Source organism: Sparus aurata, chromosome 21 (genome assembly GCF_900880675.1).
Source record: "Sparus aurata chromosome 21, fSpaAur1.1, whole genome shotgun sequence".
Taxonomy (NCBI): domain Eukaryota; kingdom Metazoa; phylum Chordata; class Actinopteri; order Spariformes; family Sparidae; genus Sparus; species Sparus aurata.
In genome coordinates, this window is record NC_044207.1 from 32,149,372 (window position 1) to 32,175,268 (window position 25,897).

A 25,897-nucleotide genomic window follows, 5' to 3' on the forward strand; every position below is an offset into this window, starting at 1 on the left:
TTCAGCGTGAAGCAGGTTCAGTGTGAAGCAGGTTCAGCGTGCTGCAGGTTCAGTGTGAAGCAGGTTCAGTGTGAAGCAGGTTCAGTGTGAAGCAGGTTCAGCGTGCTGCAGGTTCAGTGTGAAGCAGGTTCAGCGTGCTGCAGGTTCAGTGTGAAGCAGGTTCAGTGTGAAGCAGGTTCAGTGTGAAGCAGGTTCAGCGTGCTGCAGGTTCAGTGTGAAGCAGGTTCAGTGTGCTGCAGGTTCAGTGTGCTGCAGGTTCAGTGTGAAGCAGGTTCAGTGTGCTGCAGGTTCAGTGTGAAGCAGGTTCAGTGTGCTGCAGGTTCAGTGTGCTGCAGGTTCAGTGTGAAGCAGGTTCAGTGTGCTGCAGGTTCAGTGTGAAGCAGGTTCAGCGTGCTGCAGGTTCAGTGTGAAGCAGGTTCAGTGTGAAGCAGGTTCAGTGTGAAGCAGGTTCAGTGTGAAGCAGGTTCAGCGTGCTGCAGGTTCAGTGTGAAGCAGGTTCAGCGTGAAGCAGGTTCAGCGTGAAGCAGGTTCAGCGTGAAGCAGGTTCAGCGTGAAGCAGGTTCAGTGTGCTGCAGGTTCAGCGTGAAGCAGGTTCAGCGTGCTGCAGGTTCAGTGTGAAGCAGGTTCAGCGTGAAGCAGGTTCAGCGTGCTGCAGGTTCAGTGTGAAGCAGGTTCAGTGTGAAGCAGGTTCAGCGTGAAGCAGGTTTCAGCGTGCTGCAGGTTCAGTGTGAAGCAGGTTCAGCGTGAAGCAGGTTCAGCGTGAAGCAGGTTCAGTGTGCTGCAGGTTCAGCGTGAAGCAGGTTCAGCGTGAAGCAGGTTCAGCGTGAAGCAGGTTCAGCGTGCTGCAGGTTCAGCGTGCTGCAGGTTCAGCGTGAAGCAGGTTCAGCGTGCTGCAGGTTCAGCGTGCTGCAGGTTCAGCGTGAAGCAGGTTCAGCGTGAAGCAGGTTCAGCGTGCTGCAGGTTCAGCGTGAAGCAGGTTCAGCGTGCTGCAGGTTCAGCGTGAAGCAGGTTCAGCGTGCTGCAGGTTCAGCGTGAAGCAGGTTCAGCGTGCTGCAGGTTCAGCGTGAAGCAGGTTCAGCGTGAAGCAGGTTCAGCGTGAAGCAGGTTCAGCGTGAAGCAGGTTCAGTGTGAAGCAGGTCCAGCGTGCTGCAGGTTCAGTGTGAAGCAGGTTCAGTGTGCTGCAGGTTCAGTGTGAAGCAGGTTCAGTGTGCTGCAGGTTCAGTGTGAAGCAGGTTCAGCGTGAAGCAGGTTCAGCGTGAAGCAGGTTCAGTGTGAAGCAGGTTCAGTGTGAAGCAGGTTCAGTGTGAAGCAGGTTCAGTGTGCTGCAGGTTCAGTGTGTGTGTCTAACAGGCAGTGACACGACCTCTGACCTCTGCTGGGTCTGCTCTGCTCTGTGACGGGCTGTCAGCTGAGATCAGACGCCTCTGCTCAGTCCTGCAGACATCACTTTCATTTTTAATAGCCCACCTCCTGCTCCTCCTGCTCCTCCTGCTCCTCCTGCTGCAGGGAGGCACAGCAGGTGAACAGGGCTGATCAGGGTGAAGTTTAGAGGCACAGCGCCCTCTGCAGGTGTGATGTGCTCTCAGTTGTTTCACACCGTCTCACCTTGAATCCAGAACTTTTACACAGTTCAAGTTATTTTAGCATTATTTCTCCTGAATATCTACCTCTGAAATATCTTTATTAGCAGCTGTACTCTAAATACTTGTTTTAGTTGTGAATGTATTGATTGTTTGTGTGTGAACTCTCAGCGTCTCATTCTTCACAGAGACTCTGAGGATCATTTACAGCATGTGTTCATTTAAATAGCTGTTGCTGGTTGTTTACAGTCATCAGATTAATAACAATAAATCAGGTTTTATTTTCACATCCAGTGGTTTTATTTCATGTGCAGATATTTGAAGTGTGTTGACTTCAAGGTTTTATTATCAGTCTGATTCCTGTTGAGCCTGTTTTTCTTTGGGTCCAGGACATTTTGAGGTTCCAGCTCATTATGACCCAGTTTGCTGCAGACGAGATGATGTCACTCTGTTCTGTGTGACCCAACAGAATATTGATCTAACTCTGCTTCATGTGAGACACAAATGTTTGATTTGAGAAGAGATTTTGTCTTGTGTTTGTTTGGTTTTATACTGACTGGGCTGTGAACATCACACTCTTTTAGTTAGATACTAGTCTGATCAGATTCAAATCTAAATATAAGATCATGTCATAATTTAGAAATACAGTTTTTGTCTTAACATACTACAGTCTGAGATAAGCTTTGTTGCGAAGGCGGGAGATGTGACAATAACTGAACTATCTTCACCTGACGACACCAGATAATCTATTTATTCTGAAAACAGAAGCAACAAGAACATAAATATCAGATTATTTCACTTGGTTGGATCTACAGTGTGTAGTTCCTCACTTCAGTTTACATACAGCATATTAAGTCACAACCTTAAACTTTTAAGAATTAATTTCTGACTTGAACTCAATCGAACACGTCACAGACTGATGTGATGTTTTGGGGTCAGAGGTCTCTGTTCAGCCTCATTGTGTTCATAAGATGCAGCTCTTATTATATGTGTTTTGCCAGTTAGACCAGTAGGTGTGTGCCAGTCTCACTTAAAGTGTGTGTTTGTGTGTGTGTGTTCTCAGATGTGAAAGGTCCTCCGGCTCACCGGTTCTCCTGCGGTCAGAGTCCGTACACCGACAGCGGATCCTGGGACAGGAAGTTCTGCATCCTGACTGACAGTCAGCTCATCCTGCTCAACAAGGACGACGAGGTCAGAGCGGACGGATGATAACTTTATTTCTACAGATTAAACCTTTAATTTATTCTTCTGTCGTCACTGGAATCTCTGAACACAGTTTTAAATTAAGTGTTTCGAATCATTTTTGCATTTTTGCAAGTTAAATCTTCTTTCATGCAGTTAATTCAGGGTGACTTCATGTATCAGACATGTAATGCCTGCTCCTCCTCCTCCTCCTCCTCCTCCTCCTCCTCCCCCTCTTCCTCCTCCTCCTCCTTCTCCTCCCTCTCCTCCTCCTCCCCCCTCCTCCTCCCGCTCCTCCTCCTCCTCCTCCTCCTCCCCCTCTTCCTCCTCCTCCTCCTTCTCCTCCCTCTCCTCCTCCCTCAGGCTTTGGGGGACACTCAGGAGAGCCCCACAAACTCCTCCAAGGGCCGAAGCCTCCGCAGGACTGTCAGCGTCCCCTCGGAGGGACAGTTCCCAGACTTCCCAGCAGAGGGCGCCGCCATGCTAGGTAAGAACCAGTGAGACATTATGGTCGCCATGACAACAAACCCACGCTGTGGCGCAGCAGCTGCTTCGCCCTGAAACCAGGAAGTCAAGATTAAAGTGCAACAGAGCTCAATAACATCTCATTGTGTCACACCACACCTCTGGATTACCTGAGTGTGTGTGTGTGTGTGTGTGTGTGTGTGTGTGTGTGTGTGTGTGTGTGTGTGTGTGTGAGAGAGAGAGAGAGAGTGTGTGTGTGTGTGTGTGTGTGTGTGTGTGTGTGTGTGTGTGTGAGAGAGTGTGAGGCCAATCCCAGCAGCCATTAGTGGGATTAATAACACTGAGAACAAAAGAGCGGATGTGATGACATTCAGATGGTGGAGGAGGTTCTTGGTTGAGTGTGTGTGTGTGTGTGTGTTATTCTTGCTGTCAGTGTGTAATTGAGGATTACAGTTACACTTTGGATTTAGTTACACTACATGGAATATCCTGGGGTTTTGGAGAGGTGTCCTCCAGGCTGGAGGGTTTAACAGATGTGTCTCGTGTCCTGGAATAACACGTTGGATGTGACGTCCTGTCAGTCTGTACTCAGGGTCAAACTCCTGAATCTCTGCATCTTCTCCTCAATTCCCACAATGCACCTCGGCAAGGTGTTTGTTTTTAGCACTTGGTTAGTGCTCCTCCTCCTCCAAAGGAAATAACCCTAATGATGTCACAGATGATGCAATCAGGGTTAATTTGTGTTGTTTTGATGAGGCTTGATTACATGTAGTGTAATGTAGTATAAACAGAACTTTGTCTGTGTTGAAGTATTGTGTCCTGTTACAAACTGGAGGTGTGGAGTGTAAAAGAGTCTCTCTACCAACCCTTTAAAACTGTTAAAACTCTTTACTGTAACTTAAAATCAGCAGTAACTGTGTTGAACCTCAACTGTAGAAGGCAGTGACGGTGTGTTAACAGTGTGTAACTGTGCTTTGTCACGATTAGTCACAAACTAACTTTTGATTGTTATCATTAAAGGCAGTACAGAAAATAAGACATCATTAAAACCTTTAAAAGCTTTGGTGCTTTTAAATGGGATTAAAATGTAATGCATCTATAATTCTAATTCAGTGATATAATATGTATTATTCTGTCAACACTTTTACCTTTAAGTATGTTTATAAGCAAGTACTTTTGCACTTTTACTCTATGGTATTTAATTAATATATCTGGTTACCACCAGTTATTAAAATATGTTGTAAGTTTTTCACACACTAAAATAATATTCCTATGATTGAAGTCGACCTTGCTACAGTTTTGATAAACATGAGCTGCTCCTCGTTAAAACTCTGCAGTTGTATTTTACATCACAGACGTCTGTAACATTTAGGAGTCATGAAGTTTAACTGAGTTTTGATGAATCTTTATTTTAAATGTACGTTTTCAAAGATGTCAGATGTCTGAGGACGAGGTTTAAAGTTTGGTGTCTGTCCCGGCTCAGTTCAGAATCGTTTCCAGCGCCGCTGTTGGACCGCCAGGTGAATGTTTTCTAACATAATGAGGCGTTCGGGTGCAGCCTGTAATTTTCCTGCTCTGTGTGGGAACGTCGCTGGGAGCGGGGAATGTCTGGAGGACAAAGCATCCAGTGTCCATCGGTCCGTCTGAAGGAGCCGGACTGACCCCGCTGCCCCCAGTGGGACGCCGGGGCTGAGGGGATTCCCACCAAGAGCTGCAGGGGTCCAGAACTGGTTTCACATGTGAGCTCTGGACCGGACAGGACCGCCAGGAGACGACAACCAGAGAGTTCAGAAGAGTCTGATCCAGGCGGTAGATCAGTTTATTGATCAGTTATTGGGTGGACAGAAGACTCCCTCCCTCCTCCTCCTGCTCATTCAGCCACACACAAACTCATTCATTCACTGACCTCCTTAATCCCCCTCACCCCCCTCACCCCTCCTCACCCACCTCCCACCAGCACCGGGGGAGGAGGTTATTTATATGTTAATGTGCCCGGGCTGCCCACACAAACAGGCCTCTAACAACCAGTTCAGACTGGGTTTGGACTCAGATTATACTGGGATTAGTTCAGGGTATCAACCTGGTTCAGTTCTGGAGTTACAGTTGTTATACTGCCAGATTTATACTGGTTTAAAACTAGATTTATACTGGTTTAAAACTAGATTTATACTGGTTTAAAACTAGATTTATACTGGTTTAAAACTAGATTTATACTGGTTCAAAACTAGATTTATACTGGTTCAAAACTAGATTTATACTGGTTTGAATCTAGATTTATACTAGTTTGAATCTAGATTTATACTGGTTTGAATCTAGATTTATACTGGTTTAAAACTAGATTTATACTGGTTTGAATCTAGATTTATACTGGTTTAAAACTAGATTTATACTGGTTTGAATCTAGATTTATACTGGTTTGAATCTAGATTTATACTGGTTTGAATCTAGATTTATACTGGTTTGAATCTAGATTTATACTGGTTTGAAACTAGATTTATACTGGTTTGAATCTAGATTTATACTGGTTTGAATCTAGATTTATACTGGTTTAAAACTAGATTTATACTGGTTTAAAACTAGATTTATACTGGTTCAAAACTAGATTTATACTGGTTTAAAACTAGATTTATACTGGTTTGAATCTAGATTTATACTGGTTTAAAACTAGATTTATACTGGTTTAAAACTAGATTTATACTGGTTTAAAACTAGATTTATACTGGTTTAAAACTAGATTTATACTGGTTTAAAACTAGATTTATACTAGTTTAAAACTAGATTTATACTGGTTTAAAACTAGATTTATACTGGTTTAAAACTAGATTTATACTGGTTTGATGCTGGTATTATACTGAGTATTGTGAGTTCAGTTATTTGAAGTTTGATTCTGTCTCTTTGTGCTGTTGAAGCTTTGGACTGATGTGAGGTGAAATAATGAACAGCAAATGAGAATCTCTTTTATCACCTTCTTCTTCTTCTTCTTCTTCTTCTTCTGCTTCTCCTTTTTCTTCTTCTGCTTGCTGTTGTTTTCTGTTGTCACACTGTGAAGGACGAGCAGCAGTGACAGTAGCTGAGGTGTAATTTCAGTCCACAGTCTAATTACAGTGTTGACAGACTGCTCGTTAAGTGTCTCAGCTCGGAGACGCCTGCAGCTCTGCAGCACCTCATCATCATCGCCGCCCTCTTCTTCTTCACCCTTTCCTGCCGTTGTGACGGACTTTAATTGGAGATGTGGTCACAGGAAAGTGATCTGCGTGTGAAAACAGCCGGAGGCCTCGGTACCTGCAGAGCACAGGTGACCCTGTCAGGATGCAGGTCGCGACCCCTCACGGATCTCCAAAGGTTTCTCTGCAGGCGTGTCTAGAGTTAAAGGTGCAGTCAGTGAATATTCAGTCATCTCAGCAGGTTTAAGTGCTGCAGATTGTTAGTGGAAGTTTAAAGTCTGTCCTGATCCTGTTACTGAAATATAAAAGAGCTGGAGGCTGTTTGTTCTCCTGACATCTAAAATGTGATGGATTTAATAGAGATAGAATGGGTTTTTATTGAGTTTGTTTATATAGAAATCTTTTCTCACTTTTATATATTTACACACACACACACACACACACACACACACACACACACACACACACACACACTCTCACACACACACACACTGTTTCAGTCTAAACTCTGGTCGAGGTGAATCTCTGTCTGACTTCAGCTCAGGATCTGCTGCATTCCTCAGTCTGCCCTCCACCTGTCAGCACCGCCACAATAAAACCACACACCCTGAGAGCTCGTTTTCAAAATAAAAGCCTGGTAACATTCTGGATTCCGTCCATTAACGAGGCAATAAAACAGTTTAACATTTCTGAACCTGTACAGCTGTCGCCTGAAGCCACAAGTTGTTGTCGCTCTTTCAACAGTGTGTAATTATTTATCTATGTATTTTTTTACATTTTTTTGTGTATTATTTAGCAAAATGCAAAAGTAGAAGAATGCAAGAATGAATATAAATACACAAAGTAATTTAAAAGTGAATCCGTCAATATATTATATTGCTTAATTAATTTAAATTTGGGCGGTTTCAGTCCACCATATGTTAACACTACACAATCTAAAACATTTTAATATTTTAACTATTTATATTGTAAAGAAACAAAGAGTATCAACAGAAATATACTGGAATAATAAATAAATATATGCATCAGTGAAATGTGGGAGTTAAAGCAAAATATTGATTTTGTTATTCAATCTGCTGTAAGTTAAATGATTATTACCGTTATTAAAATATTCAATGTGAGAATGATATCAATTGTACAATTTAGATCATGGCCCTCAGTGGGACCTTTATTGTGAAGGTGCGGGCCGGAAGTGTGTGTGTAGCGCTGCAGCGTGTTGTGAGTGAAGCTGCTCACACACTCGGTGAGTTTCCTCTCGGAGGACATGAGGTGACGGTCCGCTCAGATGGACTTTCTGGGTGAGTTTTTCTCTTTTTAAACTCTTTAATCTAACAAAACTCACTTCCGGTGTTCAGGCGTGACGTGACGTGAGTCTGCAGAGCGACGCTGCGCTCGCGCTCTCCGCTCGGGTCGTTACAAACAGACGTGAAACTCGCGTGAAGCGGATCAGAGAGTGAAACCCGAGGAGCCGACCATCAGCTGGGCTCTGAGCCGATCACCTATCGATCACCTATCGATCACCTATCGATCACTACTCACAGCTCCAGTGTTGGAAGAAGGAGTCAGACCCGTTACTTCTGTAAAAGTGCCAGAACAACACGCTAAAAATACTCCTGCGAGTAAATGTAATAAAAAGTGTGTAAAAGTATGGAAGTATAATCTACTTATAATATTTAACGTATTCACTCGGTGCAGTTGAATGTCCCCATGACTTTAAATATCTGATATTAAATGTACTCAAGTATCAAAAGTAAATATAACTTATAATTACATGTATGTGTATACTGTGTGGTCAGATGTGTAACTAGTAACTAAAGTTACTAAACAAATGTAGTGGAGTAAAAATTAAACATTTAAATTGGTTCATGGACTGATTGTTTCAGCTGAACGTTAAAAAGTTTTGTGTGTAAAAAACTTAAGTTTTAAAGTAACTAAAGCTGAGACGTAGTGGAGTAGAAGTAGGAAATCTGTTCCTCCACCTCAGGACACAGGAGGCTGAAAGTCTGCTCAGCTCTTCTTCTTCTTCTTCTTCTTCTATACGTGCAGCAGTTCTTCTCTGTTTTACATGCTGCAGTTCTTCTTCTTCTTCTTCTATATGTGCAGCAGTTCTTCTTCTTCTTCTTCTTCTTCTTCTATATGTGCAGCAGTTCTTCTTCTTCTTTGGTTTTATGTGCAGCGGCTCTTCTTCTTCTATACGTGCAGCAGTTCTTCTTCTTCTTCTTCTTCTATATGTGCAGCAGTTCTTCTTCTTCTTCTTCTTTGGTTTTATGTGCAGCGGCTCTTCTTCTTCTTCTTCTATACGTGCAGCAGTTCTTCTTCTTCTTCTTCTTCTTCTATACGTGCAGCAGTTCTTCTTCGTCTCTGTTTTACATGCTGCAGGTCTTCTTCTTTTTCTTCTTCTTCTTCTTCTTCTTCTTCGTCTTACGTACGTGCAGCAGTTCTCTGTTTTACATGATGCAGTTATTCTCTTCTTCTATATGTGCAGCAGTTCTTCTTCTTCTTTGGTTTTACGTGCAGTGGCTCTTCTTCTTCTTCTCCTCTGTTTTACATACAGCAGCTCTTCTTCTGTGGTTTTACATACAGCAGCTCTTCTTCTTCTTTGGTTTTTACGTGCAGTAGCTCTTCTTCTTCTGTGGTTTTACGTGCAGCAGCTCTTCTTCTTCTTTGGTTTTTACATGCAGCAGGTCTTCTTCTGTGTTTTTAACGTGCCGTGTGCGTCATCACAGTGAACGTGTGGATTTGTTCTGGCTCCGTGCACTCGGCTGCTCTTCAATATTAACGGATGCTGTGACAGTTAGCCTAAATTGTGGCTCCAGCTGTCCCCAGATCAGCTATAATTAGATCATTGTGTCCCAAATTGACTGAAGACGAGTCTCTTCTGTCTGACGGGATCTGCATCACGTCAACTCTTCATTGTTTCTCGTGCTCTGGTCAGCGGTGAGATTCTTCTACTGACACACGTCTTCTGTCAGACGAGTGGATGGAAAACGCTCAAATACACATCGAGCTGTTTGTTTTAATTCAGATTCATGTTCTGGATATTTATGTAAATAAGTTTATATTTAACGCTCTAGATAAAATATCAGAAAAGTTGTTCAAAACATCATTTTGATGAATTGTAAATTCCTAGTGAAGGATTGAAACTCCAGGATGATAGATAAATAAATAAATACAAAAGAAATAAATGAGCTCAACAGACTCTTTGACCTGCAGAGCGTTCACACCGACGTGAGTCTGCAGCGCTTCGATCAGACGGCTCGTCTCTGCAGGCTGAACTCTCTAATGAGAACAGTGTCCTTGTCACGACTCGTTGAACTGATTCAGTCTGCAGCTGGATGACGGACTGACTCTGGATCAGATCCATCAGGCTTTAATTCAACTCCAGCAGACACTTTGTATTGTTCTCATTTACATTTTAAAGTGTCCTTGTGTTGTTGCGTCCCTGCCTGTGACGTTCATGTACATAAGGATGGATTCACTGTAAACATCCATGTGTGATAATGAGCAGCTGTAACAGCTGCAGCAGGACGGTTTAATCTCACGACCTGTTTGGTATCGACTGACATGACTCATCTCAATCCAACAGATCTGCTCTGTTTTCTGCTCTCGTTGACCTATTTACTTTCGTCTGATCGGATATTAGATTAAGTCACAGTCTTCTGTACAGCAGTTAGTTTCATCATCCGTCAGTCCGTCAGAAACTTGTCAGGAAATAACAGCGTAGAGAGTGAGAGATGTCCGAGGTGACGGCGTCAGATGAAGATGGTGACGAAGAGAGTCAGAGAACTGAGTAGCAAGAAAGACAAACACTTCACTAGTGTTGGTGTCTTTATCAGGCTGTAGTCACCAACTTATCATAATATGAATGTATTGAAATGAGACACTTTCCCAGTGTTTTGTTTTGTGGTGCAAACTGCTGAAAACCTCAAATAAACGAAGATAACACAAATGTTGAGAACAAAGTCGTCTCCTCTCAGTTTCACCAGATGATTCTGGTCTCTTCAGCCTCGTGGCCTTCGTCAATTATCTTCTGGATTCACTGATTAGGTGTTTGTATTGTGTGTAACAGAGGAGGAAAGAAACCAGAAGATTGTTCACATCCCAAACCAATTAATCGATTATCCAAACAGATGCAGATTAATGGAATAGTTTGAATCTGATAAATGAATTGATCGATGTTCTAATACAAACGCCAGCAGAGCTCAGCAGGTGGCTCCTGATTGAAATCATCATTAATCTGCTGTTAATAATTAATTCCAAGTTCTTCTCTGGCTGCTTTTGTTTCATATTTGAAACACAAAGAAAAACATGATTATTCTAATGGATGATAATAATCCAGTTGGACCTCGTTCCATAAAACATCAGGTGGTTTTAAATGTTTGAATAAAAAAACATCCGGAGTAGAAATCGGTACGAGGCCACATTAACATAAAGCTGCAGCAGGTTAGTAGTCAGTTATTATCTCTTCTTACAAAACAAACTGAATAATGAAACAATATAAACTCCAGTAGAACAACAACAGTCAGATGTGCACTCCCTCCAGATGTTGGACTTCATGTAAACACCCGACGTGAACAGAAGTGTTAATATTCATGAGTGGAGAGGAATGTGAAGTGATGAGAGGAGGCGGCTCGCACAGAACCAGTTTCATTCTGTGGACAGAAATTCTTTGAATACTTGTTGTGAAAGTTGATCTGTGTGTCTGAAGAGGAGGAAGAAGAGGAGGAGGAAGAAGAAGAGGAGGAAGAGGAAGACTGCAACTGTTGTTGATTATTGACGTCTAATGAAACAAGTGAAGGAGACGAGAGAGAAAAAAGTCTGAAAACAGAAACAGGTCACAAACATACTGAAGAAAAACTAAAACAGAAACAGAAATGATCATTTCTGTAACGTTCTATAATTTATTGATTTCCTACATTAGTTTTGAGAATGATTTTGGTGCATTAAGTGACACATTAAGCTATGTATTCATTGTGTTGTCCGTACAGATCAGTCTGTTCAGGGAGTTGAACCCTCAGCTGCACCCAGTTGAGCCGACAGACTGATTATACAAAGCCGTCTTTCAGCAGCAGATTACTTTTGTTGTGTCGGTGTTTCAACTGTCGTCAGGTGTGTCAGCACATGAACTACGCTTCGCCTCGCGTCGGCCTTCAAACATTCCCAGCATTCCTCCTGCTGCCTCCTGATGACATCACTGCCTCACATTCATACTCCCTCCACCGCTCGTGGCGGTACACTGACCACACCGCGGCCTGTGATAGAGCTCCGCCCACGTTCAGGACGGGTCACTGTGGTCAGGGTCGAAGGTCAGAATCGGTCCAGGTGAAGTCTCGTAGCTCCAGACTGACAGCGGCTGCAGAAATAATAACAGTATTTAATGTCATGGGGACAAAATGTGATGAAAAACTTGACTCAACTGTTTTGATTTGCATTCAGTGAAAATCAGAGTCTGAATCACAAATATGATGCGTTTAGTTATAAAAAAAGATCCAAACTAAAAGGTGTTTTTGAGCCCAGCTGTAGGATCCAACATGGCTCCAGACTTTAATAGATGTTTTACATGATTTTTAAAAGATAGAATCTCTGACGTGAATCGAGAGGCCAGGTTGTGTCAAATGATCCAATATTTCCATTTATTACCCTTTTGACTCGAACATTAATAAGCACAGAAGACTCATCAGTGTTTGGATCCTCAGGATCAGGATCAACTCATTGTTGGTTCGACTGCAGGAGATGTTTGGACCGGCACCAGACTCAAACTTCAGACCTGAACCTCCACGATCATAAAATACCAGCAGAACTTTACTGATCACCGTCTCTTGTATCTCTGGATGAAGCTGCTCGTCTCCCTGCTGGTCTCCAGCTTGTGAAGGTCACCTCGGTGTCTCTGTCAGACGAGACTCTGGTGAATCCACCGAAACGATTGATCGAGCCGAGCCGTGACCGAGCCTCCCCTAATCAATAACTCGTTAACAGCAGCAGCAGGAGGAGGATAAAGGACTGAAAATCACACAAATACGCTACACGTCAGTGACTTCAGTACAACGGCTGTTTTTAGAGCTCTTATCTGAATAATTCAACTTTATTTATCTCTTTAATTACTAATAATCAATATCGGCCTGAAAAAAACACATCAGTCGACCCCTGACTGTAAGGTACACCGATATATACAAGTTAAAACTGAAGAGAACTTAGCCCGATTAATAATGCTCAATAAATATGATAAAGAGCATAGTGAATAAATGTTCTATTACCATTTTAAAGGAAGATTTCACACAAAAATATAAACTCAGTCCTCGTCATCCTGACTTTATATCATCAGGAGGAGGAGAGGAGGACTTTATATCATCAGGAGGAGAGGAGGACTTTATATCATCAGGAGGAGGAGAGGAGGACTTTATATCCTCAGGAGGAGAGGAGGACTTTATATCCTCAGGAGGAGGAGAGGAGGACTTTATATCATCAGGAGGAGGAGAGGAGGACTTTATATCATCAGGAGGAGGAGAGGAGGACTTTATATCATCAGGAGGAGAGGAGGACTTATATCCTCAGGAGGAGGAGAGGAGGACTTTATATCATCGGGAGGAGGAGAGGAGGACTTTATATCATCGGGAGGAGGAGAGGAGGACTTTATATCATCAGGAGGAGAGGAGGACTTTATATCATCGGGAGGAGGAGAGGAGGACTTTATATCATCGGGGAGGAGGAGAGGAGGACTTTATATCATCAGGAGGAGAGGAGGACTTTATATCATCGGGAGGAGGAGAGGAGGACTTTATATCATCGGGAGGAGGAGAGGTGGACTTTATATCATCGGGAGGAGGAGAGGAGGACTTTATATCATCAGGAGGAGAGGAGGACTTTATATCCTCAGGAGGAGGAGAGGAGGACTTTATATCCTCAGGAGGAGAGGAGGACTTTATATCATCAGGAGGAGAGGAGGACTTTATATCCTCAGGCGGAGGAGAGGAGGACTTTATATTCCTCAGGAGGAGGAGAGGAGGACTTTATATCATCAGGAGGAGGAGAGGAGGACTTTATATCCTCAGGAGGAGGAGAGGAGGGACTTATATCCTCAGGAGGAGAGGAGGACTTTATATCATCAGGAGGAGGAGAGGAGGACTTTATATCATCAGGAGGAGGAGAGAGGACTTTATATCATCAGGAGGAGGAGAGGAGGACTTTATATCATCAGGAGGAGGAGAGGAGGACTTATATCATCAGGAGGAGGAGAGGAGGACTTTATATTCATCAGGAGGAGAGGAGGACTTTATATCATCAGGAGGAGGAGAGGAGACTTTATATCATCAGGAGGAGGAGAGGAGGACTTTATATTCTCAGGAGGAGGAGAGGAGGACTTTATATCATCAGGAGGAGAGGAGGGATTTTATATCATCAGGAGGAGGAAGGAGGACTTTATATCATCAGGAGGAGGAGAGGAGGACTTTATATCATCAGGAGGAGGAGAGGAGGACTTTATATCATCAGGAGGAGGAGAGGAGGACTTTATATCATCAGGAGGAGGAGAGGAGGACTTTATATCATCAGGAGGAGGAGAGGAGGACTTTATATCATCAGGAGGAGGAGAGGAGGACTTTATATCATCAGGAGGAGGAGAGGAGGACTTTATATCATCAGGAGGAGGAGAGGAGGACTTTATATCATCATGGAGGAGAGGAGGACTTTATATCCTCAGGAGGAGAGGAGGACTTTATATCATCGGGAGGAGGAGAGGAGGACTTTATATCATCGGGAGGAGGAGAGGAGGACTTTAATATCATCAGGAGGAGAGGAGGACTTTATATCATCGGGAGGAGGAGAGGAGGACTTATATCATCGGGAGGAGGAGAGGAGGACTTTATATCATCAGGAGGAGAGGAGGACTTTATATCCTCAGGAGGAGGAGAGGAGGACTTTATATCCTCAGGAGGAGGAGAGGAGGACTTTATATCATCAGGAGGAGGAGAGGAGGACTTTATATCATCAGGAGGAGAGGAGGACTTTATATCATCAGGAGGAGGAGAGGAGGACTTTATATCATCAGGAGGAGGAGAGGAGGACTTTATATCATCAGGAGGAGGAGAGGAGGACTTTATATCATCAGGAGGAGGAGAGGAGGACTTTATATCATCAGGAGGAGGAGAGGAGGACTTTATATCATCAGGAGGAGGAGAGGAGGACTTTATATCATCAGGAGGAGGAGAGGAGGACTTTATATCATCAGGAGGAGGAGAGGAGGACTTTATATCATCAGGAGGAGGAGAGGAGGACTTTATATCATCAGGAGGAGGAGAGGAGGACTTTATATCATCAGGAGGAGGAGAGGAGGACTTTATATCATTAGGAGGAGGAGAGGAGGACTTTATATCATCAGGAGGAGGAGAGGAGGACTTTATATCATCAGGAGGAGGAGAGGAGGACTTTATATCATCAGGAGGAGGAGAGGAGGACTTTATATCATTAGGAGGAGGAGAGGAGGACTGGAGTTTAAACATTTTTAGGGTGAACTGTTCCTTTAAGGTCATAACCTGAAGGATTAAGTAATAATAAGATTACTGTGAAGTTACTGTTTTTAGTTTCATCCCTGATGTGATGCTCCTCTGTCTTATCTCACACACACACACACACACACACACACACACACACACACACACACACACACACACACACACACTTAATAGCTGAAGCCCCCAGAGTTGTGTCCCACATCAGTCAACTGAGGGGAAACTTATTTAGTAATTATCCTCTGAGCGCAGCAATAAATGTAGCTCCGGAGGAGGAGGAGGAGGAAGAGGAGGAGGAGGAGGAGGAGGAGGAGGAGGAGGAGAGTGAGCGAGGCTGCTGCAGGGGGAGAGAGAGAGGAGGGAGAGAGAGAGGAGCGTCAGCACAGCGAGAGAGGAGAGGAGGAAGACGTGAGGACGGAGAGAAAGCAGAACAGTGCAGTTGGAGGATTGATTGAATAAATGCGGTAAAACCTCGGCGCTGTGAGAGAGAGAGAGGGAGGGAGGTAGAGCGAGGGCTAGAATTACTGCTGAGTGGAGAGAGAGGGAGGGCGAGAGAGGGAGAAGGGCAGAGATGGGAGAGGAGGGACCGTGAAGAGGAGGAGGAGGAGGAAGGAGGATGCGGTGCTGAGGAGGGAGAGGCTGGTCGGGGGGGAAGCCGAGTCGAGGATGTTCATGGGACGAAGACGGACGTTTGCAGCTTAACCTCATTGGCTGACAGGTGGCGGCTGCTTCGGCCAATCCCGTCTGACCGTGTGTGTGTGTGTGTGTGTGTGTGTGTGTGTGTGTGTGTGTGGGTGTGTGTGTGTGTGTGTCCTCTCCTCAGATGATGGGGAACAGCTGTGATCGAGGTACCGTCTCTTCCTCTCTCTGTGTTTCTGTCCATGTCATGTGACCGGCTTGTCATACCTGGCTTCCTGCGGCATGTTGCCTCAACTTTGTCTCAGCAGTGAGGAAGAGGAGCGATGATGTCCGCTGCGTTGGGACATCATCGCTCCTCTTCCTCTCGGAGGGGAGGGAGGGAGGGAGGAAGGGAGGGAGGGGGATGCATGAAAGTTTGTCCGGCTTCCTGCAGCGCAGCGTGCCTCCTGCACCCTGCTGCTGGAACTTGATCCAGCACTTTAAAAAGCTGATAAATGCTGACGGCTGCTGCATGCTGCGTTCACTGTCGCTCCGTCAGACTGAGCTGGATGTTTCCTGTTGCATCAGGCGGCACGTTCATGTGTTTTCATACCATTTAAACATCATGTGACGTCCACACGCTGCTGATTTATTGTCTCTGTTGGCATCGAGCTGACTCTGGTGATGTGTTTATTGGGTGATGAGCTGATATCCAGCAGCCAAAATGACATTCTAACTCCGTTAAGTGTGAACACAGATGATTCACGACCAGCTGGCAGCTGTCGGATCATTTGTGTTTGTCACTTTCACCCCCTTATTCAGCAGGTAGAAGCAGTTTACATTACAGATTCAGTAAATGGTTTATAACACACTGTAATGTCATTAAAAGATGTTTAAACGGGGCTCCATGTCAGAGTCTGTTTTTATTGGGACTGAGTGTTGGTGTTGTTAGAATTATGCATTTTTCAGTATATATTGATTGTGAACATTTGCAGTGAGCGTTGGACTGATCACATGGTTTATCACAGAGCTGACAGTGGTTAACCTCTGAGCTCTGATCAGTGTTACCCGGTGAGAGCACAGAAACAAAGTGTGTCCTCACAGCTGTTGTTGTTGTTTGTGACATGTGGGAGAGGAGATCAGAAGAAGTGAGCTGCTGCTGACGTGACGTCCTCATGTCCTGTTTATTCACCGTCTCATTAAACCAGCTCGTTAGATACAGTCGCTCGGTTAAATCAGTGGCAGTGATGTTTTCTGCAGTCTGTTGTCTGAACACTGTTCAGCTACATGTGTTAAACCCAGCGTGGGGCAGCAGCCAGCTGTCTGACACAGTTTCAGTACTCACTTGCTGCCGTATTGATCCACCTGTAGCAGCCGTGCTCGACTCTTCTCAGTGCGGTGAAAATGCAGAGTAACACAGCTGGTTGTATTATTAGCAGGATGCAGAACAGGACAATGTGGCTTAACAGTCTTTAATGAGAGTCAAGTTTCATAGTGTCAACATCCATAATAACTGTCCTATTTTTAGACTAGAAACCGACTAAAAAACGTTGAGTTTAACATCCTCATTTTGAATTTAACCACTTTATTATTTTATCAAGACACACAGATTATGATTATGTTCATACAACAAGAAAACAGTCCTACCAGCGAGCTGACTTGTGCTGTTTTACTCAGTTTCCTCTCCGTCAGCAGTCATTGTGTCACTGTGGTGTTAACGGGTTTGGTTTGTAAAACACTCTGTGGAGCTAGTGTGGTGGATTGTGAGTGGTAGTTGACCCGGTCCAGCAGCGAAGAGCGACCCGGAGGAGGACTGACACCAAGAGGTGCAGCAGCGGACTGGGACGGAGGCTTGTAGGTCCCGTTTCAGACCGCAGGAGCATCAGACATCACCAGAGCTCAGAGACGCTGTTCTGTTGCTGTCAGTCACGTGGTGGTGGTGCAACCCCACCACACACCTGTAAACGATTGGCGTGCTCCACCATCAGTATGTGACAGGCTGTTTATGAGCCAGGCGTGTTCACTACATGCCGTCCAGCTATTGAACATTTTAACTATATGTTCTTTCTACGGTTGACTGTCGCTGACACATATTGTTATTGTTTTATCGCCCCGGCCCGGCAGACAGGTTTAATAACTCACTGATCTGGTCCTGGTGGTGAGCGAGACACATGACACACACACTGATACAACACTGGACCGCTCTACATTCAGTGAATGTCCATCCCTACACTCTTGTTTTATTTTGGTTTCCATCACTCTCCCTCCTCTCCCTCTCTGCCTCCTCCATCAGCAGCCTCTCTTTCTCTGCTCAGTTGTTCCGGTTGTTCCGCCGTTACCTGGGAGAACAATGACTCTTCTTGTTTTGGTTGCATGCTGACAGAAGAGCTTCCTTTGTGCTGTAATTTGAGCTTTCAGACTGTCCTGGTCTCCGACTGAATACCACCTTGACAGTGAGGTTTAAAGTGAACCAGTCTACACGTAGATGGTGTCACCTGTCTGCAGATGCATCACACTGTGACATCAGGATGACTTCACAATGATGGATCAGTGATTATCCTGTAAGAGAGTTATCACAGGCTCTGCAGCTTGTCTCTGTTCTGGAGCTTTTCAGTGTCTCTAAAGTTTTGAGACTAACTGTTGAAGAATTATCTCACAGCTGCAGGCAGTTCCTCCCTCTGGAGACCGAACCAGCAGCTGTCCGTGCTGCATGTTGCTCTGTGTCTGCTGGATGTGGAGGCTGTTAGCTAATATTTTAGCATCCACTGCTTTATAATCTGATAATCTGGCAGATGCTGTGTTGACAACATGTTCTGCTGCCCACAAGTGTTCAGAAGATCAGTCTGAAAGTGCTGCACGTCATCAGAAATCCACAGTCGTATCCATACGTCCTCCAGTTTGATATAATGTGAAATAGAGCTGGTTCTCATTTAGCTGCCAGTGTGTGAGGACCTCAGGAGATCCTCTGTCACCAGCCTGCTGTCGGAGGTTATTTTCAGCCTCCCGTCTGCAGAGGCGTCGTCAGGAGCGTCCCTGCAGCTGTTCACGGACTCCAAGGTGTTTTTCAGGAGCTGGTTCGAGAGCCGCTCGGGCCTCCAGAGACGCACCTCAGACAAGATGGCTGTTGAGTTAGCTGGAGAGGAAGTAAGAGGGGCTAAAATTAGCTTTAAAATCGATGCAGCTGGATGAGAGCCAGCTCTGAGGACGTGGCCTTTCACTGGGCTCAACTCAAACCAGGACCAGCCACCATCCAGAAGTCACATGTCTCTGTGTTCTGTCAGGGAAGTTTGTCTGGTGAATGTCTGTAAGAAGAAGGAATATTAACTGAGCTGAGGTGAGCTGAGCGGCCTGCAGCAGGGCAGAGGCTGCTGATGGTTAGAACCTGTACGTCTGTCTGTCCTGCCGTCCTTGACACACTTCTCTGACAGCAGAAATAATCAGAGCAGCACAGAAACACTGCAGGTTTGATGTCATGAAGGAAAATCTGATCCACATCCAGCAGTTGTGGTTGATAACGAAGTCCTGCAGAGAGAGTGAAGCCGCGTCAGGCTGTGGATACACAGATATGTTCATACATAATCAATCGATTGGTGGTTTGTGATCTCTTGAAAAGATTTGTGTTTTTCTGAACCGAGAAATCTTGATTTGTCACATTTGGTTGATGAAAGTCAGACTTCAGGTGTTTAAAGGAGCCTGATGTGGTCGATGTGTTGTTGGAAACGAGAACTCGTTGGTTTTGTCTCCACCTGCTGTAGGTGAAGCAGGAAACAGCTGTCATTAAACAAACGTCTCCTCCACCTCCTCCACCGTGTTTGACTGTCATCAGCACGTCCTCCATCCGTCTGGCGCTACGCCGATGATGCTGCTGCTGATGATGATGATGATTGTGACAGAGGAGGAAGAGGCTGCTGTGGTTGATCTAACACTCTCCGTTTGTCTCTGCAGAAGTGTCTTCGGAGCGATCTCCGAGGAGGAGGAGCATCTCCGGTCTGAGTTCGGAGAAGAGCGTCGCCGTCGACAATCCAAACTCGTCGCCTTTCAAAGTGCCGGTGAGTAAAAACAACAGACAACATTATCAGTACGTGTTTGTTTTAATTATCATGTGATGCTATTTTAGATTCTGTGTGTCTGAGGTGTCCTTCACCACTTTACCTGAGTATCTGTGTGACTTCTCCTCTCTACATGTGAACTTTCTCCTCCTCACAGCTTCAGAACAGCCTCGTTACTTTAGTTTGATGCATCTGAGCTGAATTATGGATTCTTGTTATTTCCCAGCATCAGCAGACTGATGTGGACCAATCAGAGCACATCACGCACGGCAGACGCAGCGAGACGAGACAAAGACGTAAAAGCCGTAAGAAGGCGTAAACAGACAGAGAGGGAGACTGGAATGTGGAGAAAAGGCGTGTTAGTGTCTCGTATCTGCAGAGAGTTTCTGATTTTCTCTCTTTGTTGCTGCTCGGGACGCTTTACCAACCCAACATGTGTCTATTTGACGTCCTGGGAATGAGACTGTACTGTCATCACGGCAGCAGATGGTTAAGATGTTGGTGTTGACGACCTCTGAGAGCTGTTAAATATCCATCTCAACACTTCAGTCATGTTTGGACTCCTGACAGCTGAAGATGAAACGTTTCATCTGTCAGCTAAATATAGTTCAGCTCAGACTCACTTATTGATGTTTTCTACATGATGAAGCCTGCAGCAGTACTCTGATTACCTGCAGTAATCAGTTACAGCTCTTTTAATCAGGTTATGTGCATTAGCAGTCTGCTGATAATCAGATGGAAACATTTACATGACAGTTTACACAGATGGAGCGTGGATTTAATCAGTTTTTAATCTAATTCAGTGTAAAAGTACAGACAGCAACATGAAGTACTGCGTCCAGTACAAACAGGAGGTATAAATACTACAAACGCTGGTCAGAGAGGATCGTCTGCAGCTGTTAGCGGTAACGTTTGATTTCTGTATCTCAGACTGTGATTGAATCAGAAACATGGTACAGTCGTGAAGAGGCCACGAGTCCAGACTGACGTGGAGAGTTTGAGTTTCTGCTGCTTCTTACAGTCCAGAGACTTTATCTCATGTGATGGGAACACAAACCGATCTCCACAATACATGTTAGCTAAGTATATTTCTGCAAAAACACAGATAAGTAAAGACTTTATGTTGACCTTTATCTTTGTTCACTTTGAATTTTCCATTTTCTCTCATGTCAGAACTGTGTTTTGCTCTGGTTAGGTGTCGGAGCAAAAACCGCTCGGTCAGCGTTAGAAAACATCATGGTTCTAATTAAAATACCTTTCTGTGGTTGCCATGGAAATGGTTTGAATTGTCCTGAGGTGTCCTGACAAAGATGGAAAGATGGAGCCCAGTTTGTTGTTACAGACACGGCCGGAGATCCAGATCACACTGAAAAATGCTGAAATGTTGGTCGACTGTTTGGCGTCCTTGTCGTCACCACCTGCACCTCCTGCTGTGTGCACCCACCTCAGACGGGGTGCATGCAAACACTTGTAGCTCCAGTGAAGACTTTCATGTTACTGAAGGTGTGAATCTGGTCTGAGATCAGGTTGTGTGACTGAGATCACAGCAGACGAGCTGATGGAGACATCTGATGTTTAAATCACGTCTCAGCTGCTTCAGTTGTTCAGCAGAACGCTGCAACTCTGTTTGACTGTGAAGCTCCAGAACTGTTCTGTGGACTACCACACTTCACTGACTGAATCTACATTTTTGTGTGAACTGTTCCTTTAACACCATGAACTTAATGTCTGTGAGTGTGTTTGGATGCTGATGTTGGTAGAAATGTGACATCCTGCAGAGAGTTTGTGTCGAAGCTTCTCAGTATTTTTAGCTCCAGTCCGACTTCACACGACTTCTTCTTCATACAGTAAATACAGACAGACAGGGTGCATGCTGGGAGATGATGACAGCATCATACATGCACCCAGCAGTCAGTCCTCTGCTTTAAACACTGAATCCTGATCAATAACTGTGATCAGCCTGTGAGGTGGAGGTGGTGCAGATATTCTGGACGAGCCGGGTCTTTATTCTGATGCATTAACAGAACCAGTGAACCTGGAGGGAGTCGGTGGGGGAGGACAGGAGGGTGAGCAGGGAGACGGAGATGTGTTTGAGGATATTAATATCTCAGGAAATGAGGCCGCTCACTTCCTGTGAGGATCTGATCGGTGAAGACGAGCTGAAGGGTTTGATGGGCGGAGTCATGTGACCCTGCGGCGCTGACAGAGTGCTGACTCATCATCCCCCGTCCACTGTAGACCATGTCAGTGTTCGACCTGCAGGAGGCAGCCGGGCTCACGCTGGTGTCCTGGTCGTCATGGCAACCCAGGCAACAACACCTGATCGGTTTGTTTCATCTGAAGATCTGCTGAGGATGAACGACCAGCCTGTCACTGAACGAATCAGTTAATCTGCATTATGTCTCATTAATGAGTGAAAGGTGACATCACATCTTTAAAATAGTTCATTTACCAGGAAGTAAAACAAGACGAAGGAAAACAGCAAATCCTCACAATCACTCAATTTTATTGTTTTCTATTTCAGAGATTAGCTCAACAACTAATTGATCACTGGAGTTCAACAGTGATGTGACAGAGTTGAAACATTTGGGATAATGTAAGAACACAACAACAGGTCGAGTCGTTTTAAGACTTCAGAAATCTTCTGTTTTATATATTTTCTAAACTTTACTGCAGCCTCACAGTGTTCATTAATCCACACGAGTGTGAGGAAACAGTAAATGATGGCTGGATGTCTGTGAGGTTAAATGTTTTTATTAAAGGACCCTTTAATAAAGGCTTTTATTAAAGGTGGATTTGGAAGGTGGACAGATGGACACAGCAGCTTCAGTCCCACGTTGGTAGACTTCTCATTCTCAGCAGCGTCGAGCTCACTCGTCCTCGTAATGTCTCGTCCTCAGTGGTGATGACAGACAGACAGACACAGACAGCAGCTCCTCCGTTCTCACCAGTCCTGACGTGATATTGGTTGTTTCAGAAAACTCAACCTTGCTCTGAAACAAATGTTACTGTTTCACCATGTAATGTTTGTTTTCTGTTTGAGGGTACGCGTGTGAAGACACGCATCGTATTTTATCTTTAACTTTCACTTTTAACCTCAAGAGATGAAAGTCTGCCTCCATTAGAAGTCTGTCACTGCTTCTTGTTTACTGTTTCCACATCAGAAAACTACCAGATTTTATAAAAGTCACTGGATATTTGTGGTTTATTTATCTCCTGACTGTAGAAAGACGCACTGTTTCCTCTTCCTCCTCTTCCTCCTCTACACGAGGGTGAACCAGATCAGTCTGACTTCCTGTTTCCTCTGACCTCACCCTCATCACACACCTTTCTGTCTCCATGATTCTGATCTCCGGTCCTCTTTTTGAATCTTTCAGGGGTTTTTCAGTAAACGGCTCAAAGGCTCCATCAAGAGGACGAAGAGTCAGACCAAACTGGACAGAAACACCAGCTTCAGACTGCCGTCGCTCCGGCCTGCTGACGCTGACAGGTAACCCAGTTATGATCCTTCTGTTATCTGATGGCTAACAGCTGTGTGAACAGTGCAGGAGGTGACGTCACTCCCATCAGCTCTGTTGAGTCAGGAGCAGTCTGGATTGTGTGTGACGGCTGATTGTAAAGAGTGTGTTTGTGTCGCTCGGCTGGTGTTGGCGGTCAGGAGATTGAATCAGTGTTCGCTGTTTTGTCCATCTGAGAGTTTTGGAGGGAATGCAGAGCTGCAGCGCTCAGTCGATCAAAAGAACATGAGTTGCCAATTATTCTGATATTAATCAATTGTTCCTGAGGCAGAAAACAAGTCAAACATGTCGCTGGTTCCAGCTTCTTAGACGTGAAAATGTGCCGCTCTTCTTCTCTGTGCTGACTGTAAATGAAGCCACAGATACACTTCATAGAAACAATGATCAGTGTTCCTTCTCTCAGCTCTTCATGAGACATGAAACTTTATATCTGTGAGGAGAGTTTAAACATCTTCAGAAGAAACCAGTCACAAAAACACAGAATCAGTCTGTAATGAACCAGAGCTCAGATACAGGAACCAGTCGAGGCCTCATCACCTGTGTTTGAGGTCCTTTAAGGTCTGAACCAGGTTCAGTCGTGACCCGGTTCAGATATGTGAGACGTTCATGATGAATATGCTGTTTATGTGTCTGCAGTCAGTTCATGTTGTTCATGACACTCAGCAGCTCAGATATTAAACTTCATTTCCTGTTTCTGCTCCAGTAATCAACTGTCTGTCTGTCAGTTAAGAAGTAGAACTGTAACAGAGACTGTGGAGGGTTTCTTTATGTCTTAGCTCCTCCTGTTTCTCTGTATTTTAAAGGAGGTTGTGGGTTTCTCCTCCTCTTCCTCTTCTTCCTCCCTCCATTAACCCGCCCAGCCTTCCCAGCACTGACTGGAGGTGGTTTTACTGGAAGTCTGTCTCTCCTCTCTGCCTGTTGCTCATCTGCTGTTTCTCAGTTTTTCACTCTGCAGACGCTGTTTGTGTTTCTGTTGGTGTGTAAAAGTGACGTGTGTGTGTGTGTGTGTGTGTGTGTGTGTGTGTGTGTGTGTGTGTGTGTGTGTGTGTGTGTGTGGGTGTGTGTGTGTGTGTGTGTGTGTGTGTGAGAGAGAGAGAAAGCACAGCTGGAGTCAATATTGATACTGTGGGAAGTCTCAGAGATTCAGTATTGATATTTATATATTTTTGACAGCACTAGTTTGTAAAATACAAACTTTCTTTCCGGCTCTTTGTCGACTGGGTTTGTGACCTGAAGCACCTGAAATAAATCCAGAGTCCTGGAAAACAATGACTCCTGGAGTTTTGAATCACAGGAACCAAAATGTTTTTTGTCTCCTGATATTTACAAGTTGATTAGTGACTGGTTGATGGAAGAGTCCTTTCTTTATCGTGGTGCTTTAAAAACGTGTTTGGAGTTGTGAAATGACGTATAACGAGTATTTTATCTAAACACAGAGAACAAGATAACATCATCTATGTACAACAAACCAAACTATCACAAGGTGGAACGTTAAATGCTCCTAAACCCGATGGAGAACAGGCTCGATAGGTTTCACAAAGTTAGAAAACGCTTAAAGTTAACGCTTAAACACCAACATCTTATTCTTTAACAGATCGGGTTGAAACTTGTCCAGAACATCAGAGACCCTGACGAGCAATTACATTTGTTCATTTGAACAACTGTTGCTGATTGTTATCATTATTATTATTATTATTATTATTATTATATCTCCACTAGTTTTCACTTTGTTGTACCAAAGGAGTATTTTAATTTACCTGAAGTCTCTCTATGTGAATGTGTTGAAGTGACTCATAACTTATTATTTCAAGGTTTCTGTCTTTGATGCCACTTCAGCCTGTTGTTCACTGGCCTCAGGACATTTAAGTTACAGCTCGTAATCACTTGTTTGTTTTTTTTATGTGATTTTACAAGGTCTTGTGTATTTAATAGAAGTTTTTTATAAGTCCGTGAGGTGAGCGGGGAGGCTGGAGGTGAGCGGGGAGGCTGGAGGTGAGCTGGGAGGCCGGAGGTGGGCGGGGAGGCCGGAGGTGAGCGGGGAGGCCGGAGGTGAGCTGGGAGGCCGGAGGTGGGCGGGGAGGCCGGAGGTGAGCTGGGAGGCCGGAGGTGAGCGGAGGTGGAGGTGAGCGGGGAGGCTGGAGGTGCTGGAGGTGGAGGTGAGCGGGGAGGCTGGAGGTGAGCGGGGAGGCCGGAGGTGGGCGGGGAGGCTGGAGGTGCTGGAGGTGGAGATGAGCGGGGAGGCTGGAGGTGCTGGAGGTGGAGGTGAGCGGGGAGGCTGGAGGTGCTGGAGGTGGAGGTGAGCGGGGAGGCTGGAGGTGCTGGAGGTGGAGGTGAGCGGGGAGGCTGGAGGTGGGCGAGGAGGCTGGAGGTGCTGGAGGCCGGAGGTGGGCGGGGAGGCCGGAGGTGAGCGGGGAGGCCGGAGGTGAGCTGGGAGGCCGGAGGTGGGCGGGGAGGCCGGAGGTGAGCGGGGAGGCCGGAGGTGAGCGGGGAGGCCGGAGGTGAGCTGGGAGGCCGGAGGTGAGCGGAGGTGGAGGTGAGCGGGGAGGCTGGAGGTGCTGGAGGTGGAGGTGAGCGGGGAGGGCTGGAGGTGAGCGGGGAGGCCGGAGGTGGGCGGGGAGGCTGGAGGTGCTGGAGGTGGAGGTGAGCGGGGAGGCTGGAGGTGCTGGAGGTGGAGGTGAGCGGGGAGGCTGGAGGTGCTGGAGGTGGAGGTGAGCGGGGAGGCTGGAGGTGGAGGTGAGCGGGAGGCTGGAGGTGGGCGAGGAGGCTGGAGGTGCTGGAGGTGGAGGTGAGCGGGGAGGCTGGAGGTGCTGGAGGTGG

At 45.3% G+C, this 25,897-nt stretch overlaps 1 protein-coding gene across 5 annotated transcripts in view; it reads left to right on the forward strand.

Annotated features, from left to right (window-relative positions):
• The window catches only part of rasal2 (RAS protein activator like 2), a 57,544-nt gene that overhangs the window by 14,657 nt on the left and 16,990 nt on the right, over window positions 1–25,897 (forward strand). For 3 of the 5 annotated variants that reach the window (XM_030403019.1, XM_030403020.1, XM_030403021.1), the window contains exons 2-5: window positions 2,644–2,771; window positions 3,126–3,249; window positions 19,459–19,562; window positions 22,940–23,052. In XM_030403019.1, the coding sequence (XP_030258879.1) occupies window positions 2,644–2,771; window positions 3,126–3,249; window positions 19,459–19,562; window positions 22,940–23,052 (469 nt within the window). Of the gene's footprint in view, window positions 1–2,643; window positions 2,772–3,125; window positions 3,250–7,604; window positions 7,690–15,219; window positions 15,744–19,458; window positions 19,563–22,939; window positions 23,053–25,897 lie in introns of those variants that run through there. The other 2 variants (XM_030403023.1, XM_030403022.1) reach the window with 2 other exon arrangements.